At 37.5% G+C, this 19,025-nt stretch overlaps 1 protein-coding gene across 3 annotated transcripts in view; it reads left to right on the forward strand.

The window, feature by feature from the left end:
• ANKIB1 (ankyrin repeat and IBR domain containing 1) overlaps nt 1-19,025 on the forward strand; it is a 141,715-nt gene that overhangs the window by 55,829 nt on the left and 66,861 nt on the right. For all 3 annotated transcript variants that reach the window (XM_041728312.1, XM_041728310.1, XM_041728311.1), the window contains exon 3: nt 7,625-7,925. In XM_041728312.1, the coding sequence (XP_041584246.1) occupies nt 7,625-7,925 (301 nt within the window). The remainder of the gene's footprint in view (nt 1-7,624; nt 7,926-19,025) is intronic.

The raw sequence follows: 19,025 nt of genomic DNA on the forward strand, positions 1-19,025 counted from the left end.
CATCGGGCTCTCGGAGCATGGAGCCTGCTTCTCCCTCTGTCTGTGTCTCTGCCTCTCTCTCTCTCTCTCTCTGTGTGTGTGACTATCATAAATAAATAAAAAATTAAAAAAAAAAGTCTTATTATTATTAAACTTCTCTTCTCCACTCAACTGTAAAGATTGTAAATACAATGCTAGACAGTAATGTTTTCAATAAATTAAATATTGAATGCTTAATCTATTAAAGCTTTTTTTTTTAAAGTTAAGTATTTTCAGTAAGATTACAGAACTTTTGTATTGCTTTAGCTTGCTAACATTGAACACTATGATGATATTTATTTATTTATTTATTTATTTATTTTTATTTATTTTTTTTTTTTAATTTATGATAGTCACAGAGAGAGAGAGAGAGGCAGAGACACAGGCAGAGGGAGAAGCAGGCTCCATGCACCGGGAGCCCGATGTGGGATTCGATCCCGGGTCTCCAGGATCGCGCCCTGGGCCAAAGGCAGGCGCCAAACCGCTACGCCACCCAGGGATCCCCACTATGATGATATTTAAAGCAAGTCTAAAACTTGCTTGGAATACTAAAGTAAAATATATTTAAGTATTGTTATTACTAAGATAATATGTATTTTTAACACAAAAGAAACCAAGTAGCAAAATGTTTTTTAACCATTTATAGTACAGTTTACAAATATACTTCCTAAAATTGGAAAACACTGTTAAGAAAGTTATCAAACAAGTATGTCTAAGGACTTAGAGATCCTGAGACTTTCAGGAGGCACACAAGGTCAAATCTGTTTTTGTACTAATACTTGGGTGTTATTTGCCTTTTTCACTGTGTTGACATTTGCAATATAAGTACAAAAACTGGAGGATAAAACTGTTGATGCTTGTAGATGAATTAAGACAGTGGTAGTCAGTCTTACAAGTAATCATTATATTCATCACTGCCTGCCACTTCAGTCAAAAAAAAAAAAAGCCAGCTTCACTTAAAAGTATCCTTGATGAAAAAAAAAAAAAAAAGTATCCTTGATGAAGCAGTAAAAGTTATTTTTTTAGTAAAAGTTGTTTTTTTTTAATTAATCTCCATCTTTGAGTACACATCTCTTAATAGTCCATATGACTGATGGGAAGAATACCTAAAGCACTTCTGAATACTGAAGTATATGATAGCTTTGAATAAGAGCACTTTGCTATTTGAGTCTAAGTTGAACCACAGCTTTTTCATGAAACACCATTTTAAGCTAAAAACAACAACAAAAACTGGTTATTTGGACTAGGATACTTGGCTGACATTTTCTTGAAAATGAATTATGTGAGCCTATCAATTCAAAGAAAAGTTGTTGCTAATGATAAAACTTGAGCTTTCAAATGAATATTCAAATTTTGAAAAACTTGTATCACTACCTCTATCTTGGCAGCTCCCAGATACTTACAGACTTTTATGATAAGATTGGCATTGTTATAAACTAATGTGATTTTCTAAAATATTATATAGTGAAAAGTGACATTGTCTTAAAAATCTGCATAACTCAGTTAATTGGTATTTTTGGAAGATAGTATGTGATTTTTAAAAATTACACATGGGTAAAAAAATATATTCAAATGAAAAGTAGACCGGTAGACTTTAATGTAACGGAGTACAAAAAGTTCACTGATATGTTTCAGATTTTACATTGCAAGTAATCTAAGAAATGGCCACTTGTTGAATTTTTGGTATACTATCAAATATGAATATTTATAGTTCTCTGAAAAGGCATTTTAAAATACTACTCATTTTTCTAACATTATAGAGGCTGTATTTTCTTCATATGCTTTGAACCAAAAGAACTTATCACAACAGATAGAATACCATGAGAATTCATCTTCTGTTAGCTAGACATTAAAAGAAATTTAGTTTTTTTCATTTTAAGTTAAGAATATTTAATGTGAAAAAAAAAAGAATATTTAATGTGTAATGGGTTTTTTACTGAATTATTTTTTTTATTTTTTTATTTTTATTTTTATTTTTTTTAAGATTTTATTTATTTATTCATAGAGACAGAGAGAGAGAGGCAGAGACACAGGCAGAGGGAGAAGCAGGCTCCATGCAGGGAGCCCGACGTGAGACTCGATCCAGGGTCTCCAGGATCATGCCCTGGGCTGCAGGCGGCGCTAAACCGCTGCGCCACCGGGGCTGCCCAGTGAATAATTATTTTTTAAATGTCTAATTTTTATCTTCTTTTTTTTTTTTTTATGATAGTCACACACAGAGAGAGAGAGAGGCAGAGACACAGGCAGAGGGAGAAGCAGGCTCCATGCACCGGGAGCCCTACGTGGGATTCGATCCCGGGTCTCCAGGATCGCGCCCTGGGCCAAAGGCAGGCGCCAAACTGCTGCGCCACCCAGGGATCCCTGTTTTAATTTTTAATATGATAACTGTCAATATACATAGCCCACATAAACAAAAATTCTTAGGAAACTTCCCTAATTTTTAAAGTTGTAAAATGGTGCTCAATTACTGGGGTGGCTCAGGAATTGAGCATCTGCCTTTGACTCAGGTCGTGATCTGGGATTGAATCCCCACATCAGGCTCCCTGCAAGGAGCCTGCTTCTCCCTCTGCCTATGTCTCTGCCTCTCTCCCTGTGTCTCTCATGAATAAATAAATAAAATCTTTTTAAACAATTAAAAATAAAAATAAATAAATAATAAAGTTGTAAAAGAGACCTGTGACCAAAAAGTTTAAGAATTGCTGATCTGTTCAATATTCTTGACTCTTCTAAGCAGGAATATATCTGTCTTTTTCTGTCATGTGGTTATCATTCTATTGAATGAGTATTTAAAGTCCTATAGGAAATATGACATATATTCTTTTTAATTACCAGTTTGGACTACTTTTATGATTTGGCCATCTGTTTTATACTTAACTTTGTACTTATATGTTTACTTTATACTTTCAATTTCAGCCTAAAGTTTTGGAGTATTTTCTTCTTTGTTTCCTTAATTGTTTGGAGAGATCAGTGGCTTATAATTTCTTTATTAAAGCTTTTTAACATCATATACTAGAATCAGAACAAATTATTGTTCTCTTTTCCTAAGAATACACAACTCTGATTTCCTAAATCTATATATTTTGTTTTTCAAAAATTGATTTAGATAAGAAAATAACAAATCAAATTATATTAAATGTTTAGTTGCTTTTGGAATTAAGAAATTACTCCGTTTTTAAAAGATGTTATTTGTTTATTCAAGAGAGAGAGCATATGTGAGCTGCAGAGGGGCAGAGGGAGAGGGACAAACAAACTGTGCTGAGCGTGGAGCCCAATGCAGGACTTGTTCTTACCACCCTGAGCCAAAACCAACAGTTGGACATTTAACCAACCGAGCCACCAAGGCATCCCACGAAATTACTCTTCTTAACACTGTCATGTAGAATAAGATTAAATAGCATTTACTCATCAGCATTAAATAAAATAGCAAATCTGTTTTAATTATTTGTATTTTAGATAGCTTCAAATATTTCATTGTATTTACCCTTGTTGTATCCTAACATCCTAACATCCTAACATCCTAATATTTCATTGTATTTACCCTTGTTGTATCCTAACAAACTAATGACCATTTTTTCTCATGATGCCTCATTTAATCTGAGGTACCTGTCTATGGCTTCAGTATAATCCCTGACTCAGCTTGGCTAGCTTCCTAATGCTTGAAATACATGGATAGACAAAGGTGTATATACTTAGTCAAGGACCTAGTAGCCATAGAAAGCCTCCATGTGGAATAAGACCTTGCTTTTATCACCATTTCCTTTACCTTTATGGTACGTGCAATAGCAGGCATAACTTTCCTCTTTTTAGGCAAAATAATATGGTAAAAGTAGTTTACAGTTTAGCAGCTAATTTGCATTCATATCTCTCTGAACCCAAATGCTGTTTATTTACATTATACCACATCACAGTGCGTCCTTCATGAGAAACTAAGTCCATATTCATAAATAGTTACTACTTAATGTAGCAAAAACACTATTAGACTTTGCAATCAGTGTGTCCTAGTTACGAGAAGTCATGTATAAAATGAGAATTATAGGGGATCCCTGGGTGGCTCAGCGGTTTGGTGCCTGCCTTCGGCCCAGGGTGTGATCCTGGAGTCCCGGGGTCGAGTCCCACATCAGGCTCCCTGCAAGGAGCCTGCTTCTCCCTCTGCCTATGTCTCTGCCTCTCTCTCTCTCTCTCTCTCTCTCTCTCTTTCTCTGTGTCTCTCATGAATAAATAAATAAAATCTTTAAAAAAACAAAAAAATAAATAAAATGAGAATTATAATACTTATTCTGTAAATTTTACAGAGTAGCTTCTCTCCTTTTTAGAAATAAAAGGGGCCTGTCTTATAGTGTAAATAAAATATAAAACCTTCTTAATTAATATCAAGCTTTGAGAATTAAAAGAGTTTCTAATCCTTGATTTCTGTTTTTTGGTTCTTATGTTTTAGGAGTTATTAAGTTCTTTTAATGGGTTAAACGGATTTAAATGAATTAAAATTCTCCTCTCCTATCCCTCCTTGCCTGCAAACTTCATACAGACAGGAACTTAATTTGTTTTCTTCACAGTATGCCTAAGTTTTAAAATATTACCTGCTAAATAACAACTGTTCAGTACTTGTTGCATGAAAGAGAAGAGTTAAAAGGAACTGAAGTTCCATGTATGTGTTAGTGACTGGGAGAATAGGAGTGTTGGTGGCAAGAAATTGAGCCTCTGGTAGAGCAGACTGTTATTTTGGAGGGAACTCAGTTGAATGTGAGCTGATAGAGGAATATGCACTCTTGCATATAAAGGATCCTAGAAGGATTTAGAATATGGTCTAGAGGTCAGATGAGAAGTCAGACAGGATGATAGAGCATTAATGATTACCACAAAAGTAGTATGACCACCAAAGTAGTAGTAGAAGTTCTTTAATAGAACTATGATGTCACCACCATTGTCTGTCATTTGGTTCTGATAAAAATTTATAGTTTACAAAGTATATTCATAGAAGCCACTGAAAGATAAATGGCTTTGAGAATAGATTTGTTCTCTAAAAGAAATATGAAGAAGAAAATGGATTCAAGAACTGAATTTGCTTCCAGTAAGGAAGGGGTTAGGAAGTGGAGCTATCATCATGGGTAAAGACAAGTTGTGCTAAAAAAAAAAAATTAAGAGATATTTGAGAAGGTGTGTACTTATGGAAATCAAGGTTATAGAACGGCCAGGATATAAATGAATAGTCAGGAGTATCTGAGTGGCTCAGTCAGTTAAGGTCTGCCTTTGGCTCGGGTCATAATATATTGGAAATGGGAATAGGAAGGGCTGGATAAAAGTGGCTTATAAAGAATCTTACAGAATCTGAATTAATTTTAATAATTTCTTCCTAATTTAAAGTTTTAAGAAAATGAAACATTTTTGTTAATGATTTCCTAGAAAAAGCTTTAATTTTGAACACATTTTAGAGTATTGTTTTAGTTTTGGTTATCCGCTACAATCCCATTATAATTCAACCATTATAAATACATATTATCATCAGTTGTTAACAGGAAAATATTGTATGTTTTCATTTTTTTTTAAACTGTTAGACAACATTATGGTCATTTCAACAAACAAAACTATCCATGTTCCTTCCTCCTTTAAACAACTGTTAGAATTATTCTGTGTTCCCTTCTAGTTTGAGCTAAACATCTATAGACTTTGTAATGACTATAAGTTTTTACTTTATAGATATTCTTATTTATGTTTCCCATTTCTCCTATAAACCAGACATTTAAGTAATTCCAAATTTTTCTATTCAGAGTAGCAGTGTTGAATGTCATTGTTCCTATAGATTTTTATTTCCTTGTTTTTAAAGATTTATTTATTTATTTTAGAGAGAGACAGTCTGTGCATGTGCCTGTGTCCAAAGCGGCGAGTGGCACAGGGGAAAGAGAGAGAATCTCCAGCAGACTTCCTGCTGAGGGAGGGGCCCAACATGGGGCTCAGTCCCACAACCCTGAGATCATGACCTGAGCTGAAGTTAAGTCGGACACTTAATTGACTGAGCCACCCAGGGACCACAGGATTTTTATTTCTTTTAAGTTATTTCCTTTAGGATAAATTCTCAGAAGTATAGATTTACCTGGTCAAAGGATATGAAATAGTTGTTAATGAGCTATTATTACATAATTTGCCTGAGATCACATAAAGAGTGACAGAATCTTTGGGGTGGAAGCATTATTCTGCCTACCATACTCACCTGTAGTGTAGAAAGATAGAAGAATGTCTGATTTGGCTCTAATTGTAGTTTCCCAGTAGGAAGAGTTAGGGTATGAGAAACTGACATAGTTATTATAAGTAGTGATAATTTATTTCTTTTTGTTCCAGAGACTCCAACATCTACTTTCAGGACAGTTCAAATCAATGTAGTGCTAAAAACCTAATGGATTGGTTTTGAAGGGCTCTACAGCTGAGCTCTCTAGACTCCTGAATGATAAGAACAGGAAATATCCAGAGTTGTCTGGGACCTTCTACTGCTTTAAAACTTCTTACACAACCTTTTTCTCATAAAAGCCTTCCAGCTTGACTAACTCATTCCAATTGATGAGTCCATCCTAACTCCTTTATGGTCATTTTTTTCTGTCAGACCCATATGTCTAAGTCGAAACTAACCTAAAAGCAATCCAGATGTACCTAGGGGTTAGTTTGGCTCTGCTGTCTTCCCATTTCTGTTCTGTACTTCAGCATAGAAATGCAAATGATATCAGCCCTCCACAGTAAATGTAGGCACTCATCTCCAGATATGGGACTTAGACTCCCATTTCATAATGTATTTGTGTGTTTTCTAGTATAGGTTGACTGTATTATAGCAGGTTTTTTCCAACTCATTTTCCAATAACCTATTGAAGCCACTGAATTGGCTCACCTGTTAATTCTATAATCCTAACTCAAGGATGTATTAAGGAGCTAGGCATAACTGAGATCTAGGTTTGTCATTAGTTAAGGGAGCTCACCCAGATTTATCATTGGTAAAGGCTACCACTTTGGAATTAGATCTTGGTCTTTTAGAACTAACCACAACTTAATCACTTCATAAAATATTACACTGTGTAAATAGTGCCAGCCAATGACCTTAAAGTAGAAAAATGTTTTCTAGATTTAAAAATTTGTCCTAGACTTATGCACTACTTGCTATGCTTATATTAATTGTCACCACCCTTATGAAGTAAAAATGTAACTAGAAATTGGGCAAAACAGTAAAGAAAAGAGAAAAGTTGGTGTGGAATATTTTATTTAGTAATGCACCCTTAGGCATTCATGTAATTGACATATGAATCTCACGTGGCCCTTCCTATTCCTTTCCTTCCTGTATCCCTTCCTTTTTTCTTCACTTTTCCTTTATTTTTTCTTCATTTTCTTTTCTCTTCTATCCCTCTTTTATTAACAAATACTGTAAAGATACTCAGCTTTCTTTTTTTTAGTATTTTGTTCTGGAATGGAATTTTTTTAACTAAGAATTAGTCATTCAGCTTATTGTGAAACAGGACATCAATAGACATTAACAGCTTAGAAATAGAGTTTATTTTTTAAATTTATCTTTTGTGTGTTCTCAGTTCAAGACAAGAAGACACTGGTTTTCATTTTTTCTTTACCATTTTAGGACTTTTCTTTTTGGTAGAGATGGAAATCCAAATAAAAGGAATGTGCACAATGAAACATCTATGCATTTGTTATGTATGGGACCTCAAATTATGATATCTGAAGGAGCCCTTCATCCTCGCTTAGCACGGCCTGCAGAAGATGATTTTAGAAGAGCAGATTGTCTGCAGATGATCTTAAGATGGAAAGGAGCAAAACTTGACCAAGGAGAATATGAGAGAGCAGCTATTGATGCAGTTGATAACAAAAAAAACACACCCCTACACTATGCTGCTGCCTCAGGGATGAAAACCTGTGTTGAGGTAAAACTTGTTTTTTAATATCCTGCATTCTGTAAAATTTGTGTCTTGGTAATATGTAATAATCAGAGTTTGCTTTGCTTATTCTTAACATTTACTTTAGTCCTTTTTGTCCTCTTTGTGTTTCTAAAAGAATCTGGATCCCTTTTAAATTCCCCTGTTTAGGGATCCCTGGGTGGCACAGCGGTTTAGCGCCTGCCTTTGGCCCAGGGCGCGATCCTGGAGACCCGGGATCGAATCCCACGTCGGGCTTCCGGTTCATGGAGCCTGCTTCTCTGTCTGCCTATGTCTCTGCCTCTCTCTCTCTCTCTCTCTGTTACTATCATAAATAAATAAAAATTAAAAAATAAATAAATAAATAAATAAATAAATAAATAAATAAATAAATTCCCCTGTTTAGGGAAAAATTAAAAACAAACCCATAGTTAAACATAGTTGGGAATAAAATGAAATCAAGAGCAATTAAAAATTGGCTAACATTCCTGAAGATAACAGTCATCAATTAAACACTTGTTGCCTAAAGTAATGGTTCTAGTAGAGATATATTCTACTTTTTGGCTGATTTTTTTAGAAGCCAGTTTATACATACTGGATATGGCAAATCTTAGCAAGTGGGACTGGTAGCTGTATTACCTAGAATTGTTCAGTTCCCTCCACAGGGGATAAGTTTAATGAATATATTTATTTTGGTCTTTTAAAAAACATTTGTAATTTAAAATTACAATCATGGGGATCCCTGGGTGGCTCAGCAGTTTAGCGCCTGCCTTCGGCCCAGGGCATGATCCTGGAGTACCGGGATCAAGTCCCATGTTGGGCTCCCTGCATGGAGCCTGCTTCCCCCTCTGCCTGTGTCTCTGCCTCTCTCTCTCTTTCTCTCTCTCTCTCTGTCTCTCATGAATAAATAAATAAAATCTTTAAAAATAAAATAAAATTACAATCATGATGATGATACTAATTTTTGCTCAGTGAAAGAAATTGGTGCTAGGTTTATTCTGAATTGACAAGCCTGATGATTTGCTTTGTGTGAATGTGTATGTTTTAACTTTTGATCTGTCAGCATATTGCATTCATAAACTCATCATTTGGTGACTTTTCATTTTTCTGTATTCAGAAGAGCTCTTGACTTAATGTAGAACATCCCAAATAAAGCCCTATAAATACCTTGGTTGCATTTATTCTAGTTTTCCTCGACAAATTCCAGCATATCATTTAGTCTATGTGAAGTTATCTTTATCTCTTACATATACTTGACTGTACACTTGCCCAGCCTTCCTTTTTCTTTTTTTTTTTTTTTGGCCAGCCCTCTTATTTATCTCTGTTGACCACTCTCTAACACCAGGTGCTTGTGTTGAATCCTCACTTTGGTGTATTTATCAGAACTTCTTAAGTAGGAAAATCTGGTGTTTCACAAATATTAATGATTCAGAGTTATTTAAGAGATCAAAGTGACACAAAGAAGAATGGGTTGCAGTTGTTTGAAAGTTGAAAATGCTTATATGTTAAACATATATTAAGGGCAAACTATAAATTAAGCCCCTCTAATTCTACTTTTTTCATATTTCAGAGAATCATTCCAAAGGTTAACAAATTTTTTTCTGTGAAAGTCAAATAGTATTTTAGACAACTGCTCAACTGCCATTGTAGCCTGAAAATAGCCATGACAGTATATAAACAAATGAGCATGGCAGTGTTGTGATAAAACTTTGTTTATGGACACTCCCACTTGACTTTCTCATGATCTCCACATGTCATGAAATACTCTTTTGATTTTTCTTTCAATCATTTAAAAATGTGAAAACAGTTCTAGTTCATGGACTATACAGGAACAGGCAACAGGCTGGATTTGGCCCACAGTTTGCAATGGACCCCCTATATTATGCAAAGAATTAGAAGAGGAAAGCAGAGATGACTCCACACTTCAGAAGCTTATTTTAAATATATAAAACAACATTTGTGGGATCCCTGGGTGGCGCAGCGGTTTGGCGCCTGCCTTTGGCCCAGGGCGCGATCCTGGAGACCCGGGATCGAATCCCACGTCAGGCTCCCGGTGCATGGAGCCTGCTTCTCCCTCCGCCTGTGTCTCTGCCTCTCTCCCTCTCTCTCTGTGACTATCATAAATAAATAAAAAAATTAAAAAAAAATGTTTAAAAAAAAAAAAAACATTTGTGAAGCAAGGCCTATGTGCTTTAATTATACAAAGAATTTTAAAAATACTTTTTTTTTTAAAAAAAAACCTCTATATCTTTTTTTTTTTTTAATTTTTATTTATTTATGATAGTCACACACAGAGAGAGAGAGAGAGATGCAGAGACATAGGCAGAGAGAGAAGCAGGCTCCATGCACCGGGAGCCCGATGTGAGATTCGATCCCGGGTCTCCAGGATCGCGCCCTGGGCCAAAGGCAGGCGCTAAACCGCTGTGCCACCCAGGGATCCCGAATTTTAAAAATACTATGTAATAGATGCTCAATGCACAAAAATAGAACTCTGTTAAACATAAATTTTACAAGAATTCAGTACAATAAATAACACTTTTCTTAGTTGTTGAGGGTTTTTTTTTTTTTTTCTATTTCTTTAGAATAGAGATGGACTTTGGAGAATGATGGGTTAGGTCTATTAGCATGGCCCAATTAATTAGCATGGCCCAGTGATTTTTCTTCCCTTGGCGGACCAGAGCCAGCCTAGTCATTAAGCCTCATTTTATTTATATTCGTGTTTTTCCTGTCATAGTGATTCAATAAATGGTTGATGTGTGGAGGTTTTTGCTTTTGATGGTGTTTCATTCTTTGTGAAAAGCATTTTTTTAAATGAACATTATCTTAGATATTTCCTATGCACCCCTGTCTTAGTTGTTTATTCAAAGCTTTAAGTGTGGCTGCTTATTGTCAGATCAAATAGAGGCCACTAGAAAACTAAAGGTGGTAAGTTACTTAATTATATTGTGTTTTTAGCACCTGGAGGGTTTTTGTTTTTTTGTTTTTTTTTTTTTTTGGAGTTTTAAAACTGAAAAGAATACAGATATTGTAGTCCCAGCTCAACAACTAAATAACTTTGCCTGAGTCTTGGTTTTCTGATACTTAATGAACAAAGTTATGACCTCATTATTACCTTCAAAATAGCAATGATGCTAAGGGCTATATTATTCATTAATTTGGGCAGTAAATGTTACAGGCGTTGAAGGGAAAGGAAGACCATTTTAATTTTACTTATCCTGGATGATTTCATGAGTACTAGTATGATTTGACTGGGTAAGATTTAAGTATTTGGAGGAGGATACTTAAAATGTGCCCCTCAGACCTGCAGCATCAGTTACTCTTGGGAGCTTGTTATAAATATGAAATCTTGGGCCCAGTAGGCCTCCAGATTCCAAATCAGAATCTCTGGGGTAGACTCCCAAGATGTTTTAAGAAAGTTCTACTGGTTATTTGTTTACATGTCAGAGTTTAAGAAGCACTGTTCTGGTGGCTCAGTGGTTGAACGGCTGCGTTTGGCTCAGGGCGTGATCCCCAGGGTCTGGAGATTGAGTCCCACATTGGGCTCCCTACAAGGAGTCTGCTTCTCCCTCTGCCTACGTCTGCCTTTCTCTCTGTGTCTCTCATGAATAAATAAATAAAATCTGAAAAAAAAAAAAGGCACTGTTCTAGGTCTCAGACATAGGCAGATTAAGGTATTTTGCAGAAGAATAAGACAGATGACTTAAAAGATAGAGGCTATACCAAGTAGAAAATAATAAATGTTAAGGTCAAGAATTTGGAATTTATAGAAATTTGAGCTGTTGAAAATTTTTGATTGGAGAAGTACTGTTATGAAAGCAAATGCAGTAAGATTAGTGTAATGGTTGTTATATAGAATAGATTTGAATTAGGATACTTGTAAAAAAGTGTTTCTTGAAGCCTTACTATGCAGAGAATGGTCCTCAGACTGGCATGGACATCAGCTATTTAGAAACTTTTTGGAAATGTTTAGACCTCATTCCAGACCAAAGGAATCTGATTCTATAGTTTAACAAAACCCCAAGGTGATTCATATTCCCATTAAGGTTTGAGAAGCCCTGGCTTAGAGCATAGTCAGTGAGACACCTACAGTGGAATCATACACTTTTTGTAAAAAGTACTTATGTCTAATCCCCACCCAGGTTCCCCCCAATATGACTATCAGGCTATCCAGATGATTCCTATACAACTTGAAAACCTTTGTGCTGTGGGCAGCCCAGGGTGGCTCAGCGGTTTAGCGTCACCTTCAGCCCAGGGTGTGATCCCAGAGACCTGGGATCGAGTCCCACATCAGGCTCCCTGCATGGAGCTGCTTCTCCCTCTGCCTATGTCTCTGCCTCTCTCTCTCTCTCTCTCTCTTTCTTTCTGTCTCTCTCTCTCTCTCATGAATAAATAAAATCTTTTTTTTTTTAAGATTTTATTTATTTATTCACAAGAGACACAGAGAGAGAGGCACAGAGACAGAGACACAGAGAGAGATCCTGATCTCCAGGATCAGGCCCTGGGCTGAAGGTGGCACTAAACCACTGAGCCACCCGGGCTGCCCGAATAAATAAAATCTTAAAAAAAAAGAAAAGAAAACCTTTGTGCTGGAATAATGGTTATAAACATGGCTGCATTAAAAAAAAAAAAAAATCCCATAGTGGAGACCTATCTCAGATCAATAAAATTGGAATTTCTGAGGTTGCAGCCCATACATTAGTACTTGAAACTTCTCCAAATGATTCCAGTGGGCAGCCAAGGTACATTGAAAACCAATGTACTTGCTAGCGGGAGTAATAAGCATTAGATTATTGCACCAATTCTGGTAGGAACTGATAAAGAGCCTGGGTTTTGGGGTGTATTAGAAATGGAAAGAATGAGGCAGATGCAAGGGACATTGTGAAGACTTGGTAGCATTTGGTAACTTGATCATTTGATACAAGGAAGCAGGGGAGACTAAGGGTTAAAAATGATGGAGGCTTTAGGGGTACCTGGCTGGCTCAGTCAGTAAAGCGCAGGATAAGCACAGAGCATGGGACTGTCATGAGTTCAAGCCCCACGTTGGGTCTAGAGCTGACTTAAAGAAGTAGGGATCCCTGGGTGGCGCAGCGGTTTGGCGCCTGCCTTTGGCCCAGGGCGCGATCCTGGAGACCCGGGATCGAATCCCACATCGGGCTCCCAGTGCATGGAGCCTGCTTCTCCCTCTGCCTGTGTCTCTGCCTCTCTCTCTCTCTCTCTCTGTGACTACCATAAATAAATTAAAAAAAAAAAAGTAAAAAAAAAAAAAGTAAAATGTATGGATTAAAAAAAAAAACAATGGAGGCTTTAAAACGTTAATATTGATGTTAAGCTATCTTTAGGTGATAATGTTAAGCTATCTTTAGGTGATATAATTTTTCTTTCATTGGTTTTCTGCATCTTATATAGCAATCTGCTATCGTTATTTGTAATTAAAATAAAATAAATTACTTTTAAGTAGAATGAGCATAGTTTTGAACCGGGGTCACTTTGAAGCCTGCTGACAATTAACCAGACATTTAAAAAGAGAGATGAGGTAAAGAAATTGGTTGAAAGGAAGGAAGATTGTATTGAGTTTTCATTCAGAAGAGTGGAGATTGAGGTCTTAGACGAACTGCATGAAATGGTATTCAGGCTATTGAAAATTAGTACTAGGGCAGCCCAGATGGCTCAGCCCAGATGGTTTAGAGCCACCTTCGGCCCAGGGCCTGATCCTGGAGACCCAGGATCGAGTCCCATGTCAGGCTCCCTGCATGGGGCCTGCTTCTCTCTCTGTCACTCTCTCTCTCTCTCTCGGGCTTTCTCTCTCTCATTAATAAATAAAAATCTTTTAAAAAAATAGTACTAGTTGTTTGGCAGTAAAGAATACAGATTGAGAATTTCAGTGTCACCTGCATAGAGTTGATAACTAAAACAAGATAAGGTAGAGATGAGAAATCTAAGGAAAAGATTTTAGGTTATAGACAAAATTACAGAGTTAAAGTCACAGCACCCATTTGGAAAATGCCTGTGTTTAAAGGAGGTGAAAACAAGAAACAAATAGAAAAAGAAGAAAACTGAAATAATACTGTCAGGGGTGCCAAGAGAAGATTTCAAGGGAAGAGGTAATCAGTCATGTGAGATACTGCTGCAAAGAGGTAAAGCAATTAAAAGAGCGAGAAAGGCTATTGAATTAGAGAGTATTAATGATTTTCAGAAACACTGAGTGAAATGGTCAGGATAGAAGTCAGACTGCTGGGAATAATTGAGTCTTTTGCTGAGGAAGTGGAGAGACAGTGGGTGTCAGTCACTAATTTGAGCAATGTGGCTGAGAAAGAAAGGAAAATATTAGGAAAGTAACTGGGAGGATAACAATTACGGTAACACCTGTGCCAGGAGCAGTAGCAAGAGAGTGAAGCTAGAGGGGTAATGGTGTGCTCAAGGTCATACAGGAAATAGAGATGACGAAATGGTCATTTTCAACTAGAACAGACTTCAACAGTCATCTTGTTTTGTAACATCTTTCCTCAAGATTATATAAGCCTCATTTCACAGATGAATCTGTGTAAATTGAGACTTAAAGAAGTTAATTGATTTGTCCAGAATTACCAGCCATTTAGATTATGGATCAAAGGGCTGGGGAGGGATTTGTCTTGCATATGCAAGGGGCTGCCCTACCCCTCGTCCTCTGGGATTATAAATGGAAAGGAAGGCAAAATAAATGAACAAATGTGCTGAGATAGTGATAATTAGATGTTTCTTTTAAGGTAGAACACTTTATGTACCACGAGTATGCAAGAAAGGCTAAAAATCACATTTGAATGAAGTACTCAGTTCTCCTGGCTTTAAGAGTGAGGAAAATGGTACCTAGTTACAATGCTTTGGTTGAAATTACCTCTTCAGAACCAATTGTAATTCCCTTAGTAGATAAAAGCAAAACACCTGACTTTTTGCCGCATCAATTTCACCGATAACCCTACCTAACACATCTTTCACTTATTAGTGTTCCCAACCTGATGCCCCAAATTGTCAGCAAGCAGAAACACTTTAAGTGCTGTTCCAGTGTCAAACAGTACTGCTGTTAACTAGCTTCTGTGCCAGAGTATATACGTGTTGATTTTCCTTGCCTAAACAAATGCTACAAACATGGACCCTGCATTTCATCACCTGTTACCAGTTTCCCTCCAGGTGCCAATTGCATCAATGAGATGTAGGTTTTTGTAGTCCCTCACCTCCATGCCAGTAATTTGAGGATCCCTTTTGAAGACAGATTACCAATCAAGGCATAAATCTCACCTAAGTTCCAGATATGTTCAGCAATGACTCTCAACAATGACTTCTCATGCATCCCCTCTTCACACACCCTTTTTTTTTTTAAGTGCCAAAGAATGCAGTCTACACTTCGGCATATCCTTTTAAGAAGGTGTCTCCCCCCCCCCCCCCCCCCCCCGCCCCTTGCCTTGCCACTCCCCATCCCTATACTTCTCTTTCCCTTTGGCTTTTTCCCCTGAGCTCCGCCCTCAATCCATTGCTTGGCCAGGGATCAGAACGCTGCCTTCTGGACTTCCCTCCACAAGGATGCCTTGCCCCTAGCTGTGGCTGCAGGGACTTAATTTATTGGGAGTGGCCTATGGCGGCTGCCACCCCAGCCACAGCTGGGCAGCACTCACCGCACAGCCAGGCAGCCTGCCCCTAGCAGAGGCCCTCTTGGCTTCCCATTTTTCATTCCCCTTCCTGTGGCTAAGGGGTGGGAGTGAGGGGTGGGGGCTGCCTGCCATGGCCTGGGTCTTGAAAAACCTGAGTCTGCTGATTGAAATAAATCTCTTAAAAAAAAAAAGAAAAAAAAAAAGAAGGTCCCCCCTCTTACTGATATTCCAGAATGGCACAACCTCTTAAATTTTGTTGTCTTTGCTTCTATTAAAGACTGGGCATTAAGTTAAAAAAGATTTATCTTGTTTGCTAATATTTAGAATCTCTTCTATGGTAATATCTATTGTGAAAGTAAATCAAATCACAGCTTTGAAAGCTTTCCCAGTGTGCAGTTTAGAAATCATTTTCTACTAAGCCAAATAAAGATTCAGGGAATAAAGTCAGCTCTCCTACTTCCATAGTAGAAGCAAATAGTGAATTCCCTGATAGGATTGGATAAGCTGTGGAACAGAAAGGCTAAAAACAGTAATAGACTCTGCTGTGGGTATGGTTTAAGTCTGTGGACATACTACAAGTCCCCAGTACCGAGTATGTTAGGCCATATAAATATATCCATTTAGGGATCCCTGGGTGGCGCAGCGGTTTGGCGCCTGCCTTTGGCTCAGGGCGCGATCCTGGAGACCCGGGATCGAATCCCACGTCGGGCTCCCGGTGCATGGAGCCTGCTTCTCCCTCTGCCTGTGTCTCTGCCTCTCTCTCTCTCTCTCTCTGTGACTATCATAAATAAAAATTTAAAAAAAATCTTAAATAAATAAATATATCCATTTAAACAGCAACGTGGGTAGTAGTGTAGGGTTACTATCAAATTTTTTAAGGATTTTATTCCTTCATTTGAGAGAGAGACACACAGTGCGCACGTGAGCACATGAGCAAGGAGGAGGGGCAGAGGGAGAGGGAGAAGCAAAATGTCCCCCCCTCCCCCTGCTGAACAGGGGGCTCAACCCCCGGGCTTCATCCCTGGACCTGGAGATCACAACCTGAGCTGAAGGCAGACGCTTAACTAACTGAGCCACCCAGGCACTCCTCAAATTTTTATGTGCATAAGAATCTCTTGGACTTTAGAATCAGATTAGGTAGGATTCAGAGGCCTAGAATGGGAGGGGTTTCCGTGGTTAGGCTGAGATTCATTCAGCATTTCTAACAAACTCTCAGGTGATAACTACTGATCCCCAGACCACACTTTGACTAGAGAGGTTTCTAGGTGGTAAGTAGCAGCTAATATGACCTTGCCCTCCGGCTCTAAAATGTGGCTACGACAGTGACTGCTTAGAGTTATGCCTAGCAATTTTTTTTGTAAGTGGCAAAGATGTAAAGGGTAAATATTTTGAGTTTTGTGTTCATAAGCCATATTCTTCTTGATTTGTTTCTATGCTTGCTTTTACAATTAAAAAAAATTTTTTTAACCATTTTAGCTCTGAGGTATACCCTCAGCCTTGAGCAAGAAACTGAAGTCATATCCATTGGGCTTGTCAAATTAGCCCATGGCTTTCAGGCCCGGCACTGGTATAAGTTCCTTATTTCGTCTGGCCTCTTGGGATGACTATAGAGGAGTCATAAGGATTCCAGTTCCAAAAGCAATAAAGGAACTTTATAGGAAGATCTGTATGTTTGTTGGAGGGAGGGGTGATAAAATTATATGAAATAAAATGGAAGGAAGCTACCTTTTTTATTTAATGCCATAAAAAATGAAAACTAAAATGATTCATTTTTAGATCGTAAGTAAGATCTGAGTAGAGGGATGCCTGGGTGGCTCGGCAGTTGAGCATCTGCCTTTGGCTCAGGGTATGATCCCGTGGTCCTGGGATCGACTCCCACGTCAGGCTCCTGCATTGAGCCTGCTTCTTCCTCTGCCTCTCTCTGTGTGTCTCTCGTGAATAAATAAAATCTTAAAAAAAAAAAAAAAGATCTGACTAGAATTTTACCGTGGACCCAGGAATCATTTGACTTCTTTTAATTTATGTGATCAACCTATTCTTTGTGGCAGTACAAAATCCAGTTATGATTATAAGAATTTGGTCAAACTTTTGTGTAGATCCCAGTTCTGCTTAATAGGTGGGTAACTTTGGTCAAGTTATTTAACTTTTCTGAGATATCATAATGCCCCTGGGGTTGTTTGTAAATAAGACTGTGTACTTGAGGGGTGCCTAGGTGGCTCTGTTGGTTAAGCATTTCCCTTTGGTTTGGGTGATGATCTCAGGGTCCTGGGATCAAGCTCCACATTGGACTCCTGCTCTGAAGGGAGCCTGCTTCTCCCTCTGCCTCTGCTGCTCCCCCTGCTTGTGTGCAGTCTCTCTCTCTCTCTCTCTCTCTCTCTCTCTCTCTCTCTCTAAAATAAAGTCTAAAAAAAATAAAAAGGTGCACTTGAAATGCTTAACATAGTGCTTAGAACTTAGAAGACAATAAATGGTGGCTATTACTATGTTATTATGGTCATGACTGAATTCTGTAGAAGAATCATCTCCATGACTAATTGTCAGGCTGTTCTTTTGGGTAGATCATATACTAGATTATGGTCCTCTTGGCATTTTTGTCCTTCCTAATGTATCTGCAGACATGATGGGGAAATTTGAACGTACATCCTTTAGTAACAACATATTTAACTTATGTAAAACTACCAGAAACCTCAGTAGTAAATAAGTCAAGTCACTCTTCCATGTTGTTTTGTTTGTTTTTACTCTTCCGTGTGTGTGTGTGTGTGTGTGTGTGTGTTTTGTTGTTTTTTTGCAAAAAAAAAAAAAAGAATTATTTCTTTCGGGAAAATCACACCTTTAAAGATTGAAAAATTGTTTAATATGGTATCCTCCCGACTTGATTATCAGTGGTTATTCTCACCACTTATTTTGAGAAATATTGAAAACAATTTTACTTCATTGATTTGCTCATCCTAATTTGAATTCAGTGTTGGACTGGATAGTGAAGATACAAGTGAAAACTTTTGTCTGCCATGTCAGGACATTCAGGCATTAGTGGTTAAAGTAACAGGATCAGCAGTGTTCTTCTGGTTTAAGAAAATTCATAGAAATTTACATAATCTAAAGCATTGAATAACTATAAAATGTTTTTATTTTTATTTTTTTTAATTTTTTATTTATTTATGATAGTCACACAGAGAGAGAGAGAGAGGCAGAGACCCAGGCAGAGGGAGAAGCAGGCCCCATGCACTGGGAGCCCGATGTGGGATTGATCCAGGGTCTCCAGGATCACGACCTGGGCCAAAGGCAGGCGCTAAACCGCTGCGCCACCCAGGGATCCCTGTTTTTATTTAAGTAAGACTTTGTTTTTTTGATTGGACAGAATGCTTAAGTATTTCTTTTTAAAGTTTAATAAGTTGGTTTCTGTTGTTATTGTTTTTAACCACAGGAAATCATCCTAATACTAATAAACAAGAATTGCCATCTTAAATTAGAAGTCACTGGTATCTAA

The sequence above is a fragment of the Vulpes lagopus genome, chromosome 13 (assembly GCF_018345385.1).
Source record: "Vulpes lagopus strain Blue_001 chromosome 13, ASM1834538v1, whole genome shotgun sequence".
NCBI lineage: Eukaryota > Metazoa > Chordata > Mammalia > Carnivora > Canidae > Vulpes > Vulpes lagopus.